This window comes from Egretta garzetta, unplaced genomic scaffold (genome assembly GCF_000687185.1).
Source record: "Egretta garzetta isolate BGI_Z169 unplaced genomic scaffold, ASM68718v1 scaffold38, whole genome shotgun sequence".
Lineage (NCBI taxonomy): Eukaryota > Metazoa > Chordata > Aves > Pelecaniformes > Ardeidae > Egretta > Egretta garzetta.
This window is the reverse complement of record NW_009260667.1, coordinates 3,888,106-3,898,768: the sequence shown is the minus strand read 5'-3', so window position 1 is coordinate 3,898,768 and position 10,663 is coordinate 3,888,106. Positions and strand designations below refer to the sequence as shown.

General features: G+C 37.3%; 1 protein-coding gene across 1 annotated transcript in view; it reads right to left on the bottom strand.

The window, feature by feature from the left end:
• Positions 1-10,663, bottom strand: part of EEA1 (early endosome antigen 1) — a 107,934-nt gene that overhangs the window by 19,485 nt on the left and 77,786 nt on the right. Inside the window, exons 17-24 of the mRNA XM_035901005.1 lie at positions 10,153-10,353; positions 8,617-8,730; positions 7,250-7,405; positions 5,150-5,289; positions 4,097-4,427; positions 2,498-2,599; positions 842-1,036; positions 3-119 (exon numbers count right to left, since the gene is read on the bottom strand). Coding sequence (XP_035756898.1) covers positions 3-119; positions 842-1,036; positions 2,498-2,599; positions 4,097-4,427; positions 5,150-5,289; positions 7,250-7,405; positions 8,617-8,730; positions 10,153-10,353 — 1,356 coding nt within the window. The remainder of the gene's footprint in view (positions 1-2; positions 120-841; positions 1,037-2,497; positions 2,600-4,096; positions 4,428-5,149; positions 5,290-7,249; positions 7,406-8,616; positions 8,731-10,152; positions 10,354-10,663) is intronic.

Genomic DNA, 10,663 nt, shown 5'->3' with positions numbered 1-10,663 from the left:
TCCTTGTTATCCTTCTGTTTTTCATGGGTCTTCTGTAAGTCTGCTAGTTTGACTTTCTCTGCTTTAAGCTCCTGTGCTGACAAAATAGACTGCTGTTGCAGTTTATTCTCCAGTTCTGCCTGAAACATAAGCATAGGAAGTTTCAAATGAAGTTACAGGCAGTAAAGTAAGCTTAATCATTTCAACAAACTGCATTTCTATTGCAAAACGACATTTTTTTTTTTTCCACTTAGGAAATAGCAGTTCACATTAAGGCCAAACATTAAAAATCTAAATAATGTTTCCAAGTCCTAAAGTTTCCACAAACTGACTAAAGCAGAAATATGATCACGTAGCATAGGGCAGCCAAAGCTGGAGCAACATTTAGCAGTGCGTGGCACACAACACAACATTCCCTAATGTTGTAAGACATTTGAACTCTTTCCATTATGGTTTACGAGTTTCATACTGTCACTCAGATAAATTCTTTTGGTATAATAAGAGAAGACTTGGTTTAAAACTGCCATGAATGTTCCAAAACACTGCAAAGTTTGTCTAAACTACTCTCACAAAATTCTGTTTCACAAGAAAATGGCAGCTCTTGCCTCCTAAAGCAAAATAAACACATTCAATCTAGCCATTTTTATCACTTTATTGAAAATCAGTTCCTACAGAATTCATATTTCAGCACTCGTTCTTTTTACTTTATTATGGTTGTTCTTGTTTCTATCTCCAACAGCATCTGAAGACCTTAGTCTCACATCCTGACCTTATCACTTCCAACAAGACTACAGCAAACAGCTGTTTATCACAAAGATATTGACATTAATATTCTTAAAGGAGTAAGAGAGACCAGTCTTACCTTTTCTAAAAGGGCAGTTTTTAATTCAGCTTGCAGTGTCTCACTATGTTTTTTCTTCTGCTCAAAAGATTCCTTTAACTCTCTCAGCTTTCCTTGGAGTTGTTGCTCGCTTTTTTCTTTCTCCTTCAGAAGACCCTGAATTTCCAGGACTTGTGCTCGTGCTGAATCAAGTTCTATTGACAGCTGCTTACAAATCTATATTCAAAAATATTAAATAACTGTATATGTATTTAATTTAAATCACTATTTGTACATGCTGTAGTACGTGAAACTGCCTATTGAGCTGTGTGGATGACAAATTATGTAGTTCAAAAAGCAGACAGGCAATTTCACAGATGAAAAACTGGTCAAAGCTGTTAAAGCTGAAGATACATATTCAGGAAAGCAGCTCCCAAAAGACTGCTAGAGGTTGGGAGAATCCCCTGATTGTAGGAATTTGAAAGCCTTGCCCTACTCTACTTTTCTCTACCCATCTACGACTTTCGTCTGTCAGAGACCAGGTGCCAAGCGATGCCTTTCTTGTGATCCAGTATGACCACTCTTCTGTTTTTACAAAGAGCTGCGGATTATTTGCAGGAAATAGTTTCCAAGTGTACTACTGTTATTTCTTGTACGCAGAACCAGACTATCCCACAGTGCCACTGCAGCCACCTTCTGCTTCAGAACTAGGTGGTCAAACACTGACAAGTAGATTTAAGAGCTACCATAACACATTAAAATCACCTGTTATTCCCAATTTCCTACACTTAGAGCAACTGCAGTCTTTTCTCACCATTCATAATTAAGAGCAGGCAACTCTTCTCAAGCCAGCAGTGGTCTTGGCTCTCCTGCTGCCAACTGCAGCAGATACCAAGCCCATCCTCCCTGCACTCACCCGAGAGCACCAGCTTCTGCTGAACAAGAGAGGAGCGAGGGGAGTAGCAGCAGTAGTCACAGAGCAATTACCATCACACCTGCACATCAACAAACCCTCTTTCAGGCAGCAAGAGTCCACCACAGTCTATCAAACTGTGTCCAGTGATCATATCTTTTCTGATTCCTTTAGGGAATAGGTAACAGCTTGGGTAAAGAAATCCATGAAAAGCAGATTTAGCCTTCAGGCTGCCAGTTGGACTATATGATTTTCCAGTCTGAATGCTCATCTTTAAAAAAGAAGTACATTTGGTCCTTATGCAGTCACAGGCAAGTGACTTACACAAGTTTGCAAAAGCAACTAAATCCTTCAAGGAAATCTGAAAATGTCCTGTCAATCACACAGAGAACATACTGATTAGGCCTGAGACTAAAACAGATCTAAGGATATAAGATAACAACTTCTATTGTATGAAAGTATGAAAAAAATGAGGACATGGTAATACCAAGTAACTGTTTCACTAATGAAAAAAAATAAAACCTTTTTAGCCCTAAAGGGCTAAAATCCCCCACTAAGGTATGTGGGGCACAGAAAGGTAGGAGTAAAACCTATATTTTAAAGCTTCATATTAACAACTAGGAAATTTTCAGTACCACCTTATTTCAGTGCCTCAGGTAGGTCACAATTTGAGAATTGCAACCTCTTTACCTCTCATCAGTCCCAGCATGTGAAACTGAAAACGAACCTTTCAAATATTTATTATTATTGGCTTCTACATTTTTGAAACTAAGAGGACAGCTTACCCCCTCCTTTTTTTCCAGTGAGTTTTTCAATTCATTCTTCTCTTTAGCTACAGACTCTGTTTGTACCTGGAGCTGGTGTTTTACTTCTTGGCAAGATTTTTCCTAAAAAACAGAAGACAAGGAAACATTCCTGTGAGCTTCTAAGACCGGGTACCAGGTATTTTTGCAGGATCTACAAAGCCTGGAAGAATAATGCTTTCCTTTTCAGTGAAAAACCTTTCCTTCTCAGCTGCAGACATATTTTCAGCTCAAAACTTCTTAAAACTAACAGTGGTAAATCTAAGCTGAACACAGCTGACGCGCTGTACTAACAAACGCAGCCATGTAACAAAGAGCTTTTCTGATTAGGGACAGTCTCCCTGTTTGAAGCTGCTGTTGGGAAGCAGTTGTTCTTCTTGTGGGAAGCAGTAAGCTCATCACCATCCTCAGGATCAAAAATTTCTTGATGTTCTAAAGCTCACGAGCAAGTACATTTGCAGGACTTATATGCAAATACAACTATGTTTTAAGCCCAAATACTATGCACTTTAGACAGTGGCGAGCCCTCCAATGACTACAGAATTAAAAGCAGAAATCTGGACTCCTGTCTTCAAGTCTAAATTGGGAAGAAAATGGTTCAAATTTTTGGAGAAACAAATATTTAAACAGCAGTAACTAAGTAAAGCAAACAAAAAGGCTTATCTTAAAAAGGTGAAAGAGTAAAGGAAAAAATCTTATTTTTAGCTAGGAGCAGAATTTTTTTTAGATCAGAATAAAAGCAGCTCTGAATGGGTTCTGGGAAACGGTGACATGTAAGATGAGAAGGGAATGAGAAAGACACCTCTACCTTGTCTGAGGCAGGAGTGTCAGAAAAGGTCTATAAGAAAATCTATAAAATGTGTATTCATATCATGCCCATTCATATTACCAACATAGCAAAAGAGGGAAGAAAAAGGTGTATCTTAAGCCTAGTGAGAGTTCACTTTCTTTACCACAATAGGTTGCTCTGGTGGTCAAGCAGTTGTTGTTAACACTGCCACTTGTGAGACCTTTCTGAAACTCAAACATTTCTAGTACTCTGATAATACCTTAAGCTAGGCATCTCCCCAAATGACAGACGATGTTACTCTGCCTGTGGTACGCAGCTTGCCAGCGTGCCCAGACAAGTGCACAAGAAGTTTCTATATACAAAGATTCCAGAAAGGAAACTAAAATGGCCTCAGAAAAATAACAACTTCTTCAATATGGTGGCACTTTAGCAAAGGGTTTATAACTTTGTGTTGTTATAATAAGGCTGATGTATTCTTAAAAAGGGGGACATTTCCCATCAAAATGTTTTACCACTTGTCTCCATTTAGTTTCTTCATCATATTAAAGGCATACAGCAAGAAGAGGGGATCCTTTTGTGTGAGATGACTGATGTTTACTACTGTAAACAACCAGACAAAAATTTAAGGAAGGACATGTATATAAACTACTAAAAATCACAATTTGTTTTTCCTTAAGGCAATTAATTTCCATCATGCATTGTCATTATATGTACACAGTTTTCAGACAGTAAGTCATTTTATCAGACTGTAAATACACCAAACTTAATGCCTAACAAAAGAAACTACTAACCATTTCTGCCACAGCTGCTTTTCCTTTTTGTACTTCTTTTTCTAATTCCTCCTTTCTTTTTTTGAAGGATTCAGAACTTTTTGAGAGCTTGTCTTTGGTAGCTGTAAGGTCCTTTAATAGAGTATCCTTCTCTAATTTCACTTGTTGCAGCTCTGATGTTGCTGCTTGCATTTTACAATCTAATTCCTTGAGTTGTTTACTTGTATCTTGATTTGATTTCTCAAGGTTTTGTTTAAGGCTGGCCTTTTCTTCTTCCTGCTTTGAAATTTGCTGCTTCGCTTCTTCAAGGGCCTCAGATTTCTTCTGCAAATCCAGTTTAGCATTAGACATCCTGCAGATACAAAAAGAAAAATCATATTTTTTTTAAATTCTTCTTCATGGGTTATTTTGTATCATTAAATGCCTCTATTATTTAAATATATTAACTGTAGAACTACTTCAAAGCATATCTTTTTCATCCAGAGCATGGGCATTTTGTCTCTACAAAGAAGACATACCAGCAGCTCTTAAAACTATTTTGAGATGGATTCTTCCTCCTCAACTGCAAGGCACAGAAACTACCCCTTTGCTGCCTCTGCATAAATTGCAAATTAGTCTTTGAAAAAAGTTACAGAGCTATGGATATTTAAAGATGGACCTCACTACATCAAACTGTTCAGATATTTAGTTGACAATAGTGAATATACTGAATCATAGAATAGAATCATAGAATTGTTTATATTGGACCTTTAAGATCATCAAGTCCAACCGTTAAGCTAACACTGCCATCCCACCACTAAACTATGTCCCTAAGCACCTCGTCTACCCGAAGAAGTGTATTGAATCACAGCAGTCAGTGATTCACAGGAGACAACATGGCAGATGGGAGTCTGAATGCCACAGAGTGGAAAAAAACAGGTGGGATAAAACTCAGTTCTTGTAGCAGAGGGGACGCATCACTTATCTATGATTTTAAGAAATCACCGGAGAGAAGAACAAAATTCCAACTCTAGTCTGAACCACTCTATTTTTATATCTGACTTTGAAAAGTACTACAACACAGGAAATGCATACGCTTCTCTTGCTGCTTCAAGTTGTTTACTCAGTTCTGCTGTTCGGAGGTCTAATTCTGTAGATTGCTGTCGCTGCTGCTGTAACTCCTGAAGAGCTTGTTCTTTGCTTGCTTTAGCATCAAGAATGTCAGCTTCAAGTTTCTGACATAGAAAAATAAAAAGTTAGAGCCATCAGAACACAATCAACAAAATAAAAATAGCAGTAAAAAGCAGAAGTCATCTAATCTGTGAGTAGCATTTACTGTAGGAAGCCTTTTCTGTAGAAAGCAGTCACAATTCTCACACATTGTCTACCTATTTCATTAGTTTGCTATTTATCTTTCGTTATTTAGTTCCTGCAAGTCTCTTGCTCCTCCAGAACTGAACTATTTTGGTAAAATATTCTGAAATCATCTTTAAACTAAAGGCCAAGCAGCCACTTTGCTGCAAAGTAATAGATAAAAAGCAGAAATCTTTAAAGAGGCTGTCCACAACACCTATAAAAAAAAAAGGCCATACACAGTGCTCAGCTTTGGGGCCAGGTTCTCAGCCACCACTGAGTAGTTTCAGCAGTTTCAAATGACTGCTGATTTACATATCCCAAGAATTCTACCATTCTTTATAACAAAAACAAAGACACAAACTACAGCTGTGAAGAAATCCTATGCTCGCCTGGAAGAGGTTTTTCTTGGTTTTTTTTTTTTTTTCTGAAGGTATTGCTTATTTATATGGAGGATGAAGAATACAGGAGTCTTCAGCAAATAGGCACTGCTTAGACTCTTCAACACATTGGCTGTTTTACAGGCACTTCTGCTTTCATGCAGTGGCCATAAAACAAGATGGCCAAGTTTCTCCGAGAAAATTCCTGAGGGCTCTTTGTTTTCTATTTTTTCAATTTTTTTTTAATACCATGCATTCAACTGGAATAATCCCAGAGAATGGTGATGACATCAAGATTTTACACAGAATTGCACTCCTGTTGACAACATCAACAACCCTGCTCAGTTTCACACTTCAGCTACCAGGAATCTCATAAAATCTTGTGCAAGCAAACACTATATTCCTCCCAAGCATTTGTGTCCATTGGTTACTTGTGAAACTTTAGCAAAAGGAAGAAAAATAAAAACAAATTAAAGCGGGCAAAAAAACCAATGGTGGGCAAAAGGAGAGAGATGGAAGCACAAAATAATTACGCTAATAATGCCAATGTGCGACTGTTTTATTTTTTAATAGCATTGCGTGTAAAATTTCACACAGGGAAAACAGCCTTCCTTCTCATCTATAGAGCACATCAGCTAGCAAAAACACCCCACTCAGCCTTGAGCATAAAGACTGCTCATCTCCCTCAAAACAGACAACACTGCAAAGCCAATTCCGCATTGCTCCTAAGATCCCTGTATCATATGGTTTTATGTATCATGAATTTTGACCACCAAGAATGCTTAACAAATACTGAACAAAGGTTAAAGCCCAAATTTAAAAGCTCTCAAGCATTAGGACTAATTCATATTTAACTGAAAATACCAGTATCTCGAAACACCACACGCTAGTATCTGCAAACCTTCTGCCAGAATTACGTGTACTTTAAGAGAAAAACAGATTCCAGAAATGGAATGGAAAACTCAAGATCAGGTTAAACGAAAAACACTGATGAAAAAAATCTTGATAAAAAGCCTCTGTAGAAGCCTACTGAAAGGGTTTAGAAATATATTAAACCAGACAGGTAGTGTTAACTTGGGCTAACCAATGTAACATGTATTCCCTCCTACCACTTGTAAAGTGTATAAGGTTTGAACTTGAAAATTCTAATTTCAGGAAACACTCATGTTCCCTCTCTTAACACTTTCCAGGTAGCATAGAGGTTGGTAGAAGCACACATACAGGAAAATGACAGCATAGTGGCAATGTCCTAAGTCTATTTTCTTAGTGTGACATGCTAGCATGGAAGAAGATGAGAACAGGATTAAAGGGTGGATCAGGAAACACTAGTGAAAAAGAAAACCTACAAAAGTGGTATTGATATAATCCTTACCCCATGATTTGAGCACAGCTTTTATCACATGCTAGCAAACAGCAGAGACCATCAGTTTCTGTGAGCTCACACACTGTGTTCAGTACAAACCTTAAGCTGTCCCTCTAGCTCTTCAGTTTTCTGTTCTAAATAAAGACTTTTCTCTTTGTACTCTTTAAGATTGGCTTCCAGCTGAGAACAGTATTCCTGCTTGTCATTCAGCTTAGCTGTAACCTGATCCAACTGAACGCTGACTTTATTTAACTCCTGAGATAAAACAAAAATATGAGGGTTGTTAGTTTTTAAATAACTTCACAAAAAATGAGTAATGTCACATATGCTCTAAATGATCTAATGTGTACAAATTAAAAAGGAAAATAATATTTCTTTTTTATCCTGAGGGGCAGGAAATTGAGAGAGGAAACACAAACACATGCACAAAATCTCTGTTAAACTCACGAAATTTCTTTTAAAGCCTCAATATTCCTCTCAGACTTTACAGGCTGTGGGTTAAATCTTAACAAAGGTGGTTTAAGTTACAAATCAAAGAGGAATTGTAGGTAATAAATGCTCTAGATCATGCAGTTAGTACAACAATAACTAGAAAGTAACACTACAGAACCTTAGAGAAAATTTTTGCTGTGTTCATGAGATCAAGCACCACTGAAGAGGAAAGTCAATACCATGGAAACAGTCAGTTCTCCACATACCAGAGATTATTTCAAACCATTTGGTTCAATAAAAAAACAGCATCATTTCCACAAGAAACATGAACACATTCACCTAGTAACCACTACAATGACCCAAAGCTCGTTGCTCTCCAACCGAGCTGATTTATTAATTAATTATTTAATAATTGCAAAAAGAAGTCTGCTGTTTATAGGAATTGATTATATTCCCACCCTAAAAAATGGTCCTATGTTACCATCTGCTGAATGTTTCCATTAAGACCACAGCAGCACTGATTCTAACAATGCAAATATTTGATTCAGCAGCTGGTGGAATGCTTCACTAGCATTAACACACATTAAAATATGCAATTTTAACAACAGTCTTTTGGGGTTTTGTGTCAGTTGGCACACAGATAATTATTTCTGAATACAGGCATCTGATTCTGAATTTATCTGAACATGCAATAAGAGTCAAGAGTTTTCACTTGTACCCAGCGCATTCTACAATTTTTTCTTCATTACAGGTGAGAACTGAATTATACCCCGATAGGACAGCTTAGATTCTGAACCATAATCCTACAGCAAGGAGTGGATTCCTAAGAAAATTCTTTACTTTACACTGCAAAATATATCTGCTCCAGATTACAGCAAAAAGAACTGAATGCATTACACATGGTTAAAATATCCTAAATTATGATTTCCAAGTGCATATTCACATGTTTAGTTAGTTTGTAAACAGATTACTCTTAGGTTTTTAAGTCTTTTTTAGGTAACATAGAAACTTCATGTTTATTTGTTGCTTATAACCTGTTGCTTATCCTGCAGTGCATGCTGGGCAGTGTCCAGATGATTCTGAAGATCCGCTCTCTGAGCAGCTTTTGATGCTTCTGCCGAAAGTAGCAATTCAGTCTTTGCTTTTACCTGAAAGACAAATTGTATTTCACTAAAACATCAATTTTGCCATAGCTCATTTCACTTTTTTTTATACTCATCAGGAAGTTTAATAGTAAAACCAGTACTTTGCACGTGCTAGTGAGAAAAAAAAAAAAGGAAGAAAGATTTTCAAGCTCTAGAAAAATATCAGGATTTTAAGCCACAGTTAGTTCTTACTTTGAGCTAAAAAGACAGACAAACAAAAAAAACTCCACCAGTGCCACTCATATTCTATTCTAGAAAAATATTTTTACTTACTAACAAGGAACAATGGGACAGACTTACTGCATTCACACCCATGCACACCTCGAAAACCTCAGACTACAAGCACATTTAAGGGCCTCCAAAATTTTTAAAAGCAAAAAGAATAACAAACAACAAAATAATACTTGCACAAGCATTCTATCTTTCTCTGCTCCTATCTGCCTATTAGGGAGCAACCTCCCTTCCCAGCAAACAAAATTTAGAAGTGGGTATGGATGGTGTTGGTGCACAGAGGCAATATTCAGGGTCATCTGCTATTGTGGTTTACTCTTTTTCTCCCAAATAGAAATGCTACTTCTCTGAAGACTGTAAGGAAGCTCACATTGCCTTTAAAAGCAGTTGCAACCGTCCAGATTGTTCAGTTCTAACTCTAATGTCTTGGTGAAAAAACAGCTCAGATATTTTTACTGGGCTTTGCTACCATATCACAAAGCTACATCAGAAGTTCCTAGACCTGTTTGGAAACTGAGTAACACTAATTCAAAAGACACCACAGTGTATTAATCCAACAGTACTAGCTGCTCCAAGTGTACCAATGCAAGAACTTCTGATCAAACATTATTTATTCTTTGGGATAGCTGAACATAATTAGCAGCTTTTCGCTTAAGCAGCACTTATTAAGTAGGAGAGTCCACACTGAATCCATATTGGGGAATTTTCTTGTTTAGTAAATTAAATTCACAACAAGGTGGCCCACAGCTTTTTTATTTTGTTTTTGACAGAAGTCACCAGCAAAGGAAATTTCTAGACAACAACAAGATCTTAGTGACTTGACAGACTCTCACTCTGGTGCAGAGAATCCAGGAGTGGCAGGAGCAGGGTTCTGGATAGCTGACCATTAAATACAACACGAGATGCTCAAGGCCAGATTTTCCCAACTCAGTTATAAACTTTGGGGGGGGTTTAATTAAAAAAAACCAACCAAAACAATATAGACAAAAACAACAACAAAAAACCCAACACTTGCCATCTACCGCTATTCTGAATCCAATTAGTTTTTTCTCAGTTTTATCTGCCTTATTCTACTTCATTCGCCTGTTAGTAGAAACATGCAATTTTTTCAAAATTGCTTTGTACGTTCTCTGGAGAGAACACAGAAATCACAAGCAAGATTTATCATCACCGGACAGTATACAGTTCCATTACCTGTACATCAAGTTGTGAAACTTTCTCTTTACTTTCATTTAGCTGGCTGGTTAGTTCAGTGATGTTTGCTTCCAGGGAGAGCACACGGTCTTGAGAAGCTCTTAGATGTGCCTTTTGCTCCTGCACTTGCTCGTGCAAATTCTCTTGGGCTTGTTTATGACTTTCTGATTGATTCTTCAGCTTCTCCGTCAGCTGAGTTACCTGCCATGAAAAAAAAAAAAAAGAAGGTAATTGGAAGAGAAGGCTGGAACAGCATGTCTAAGGAAGTCATACATCTTTTGAATTTTAGCGTGTCTTGTCATGGCTTTGGAGACTCAACACTATCACATTTCTTTTTCTGAACTATTACAGTAAAGCTGTGTTGTACACAACACCAGAGTTTAAACATGTTACCAGTTAAAAATGGAAACAAAAGCGTCAATCGCCAATTTGGCCATACTGTAACAAAACCAAAATCCTAAGGAGACAACAGATGCAAGCGAAACTCAATTTTGGTGTTGAAAGCAGGAAT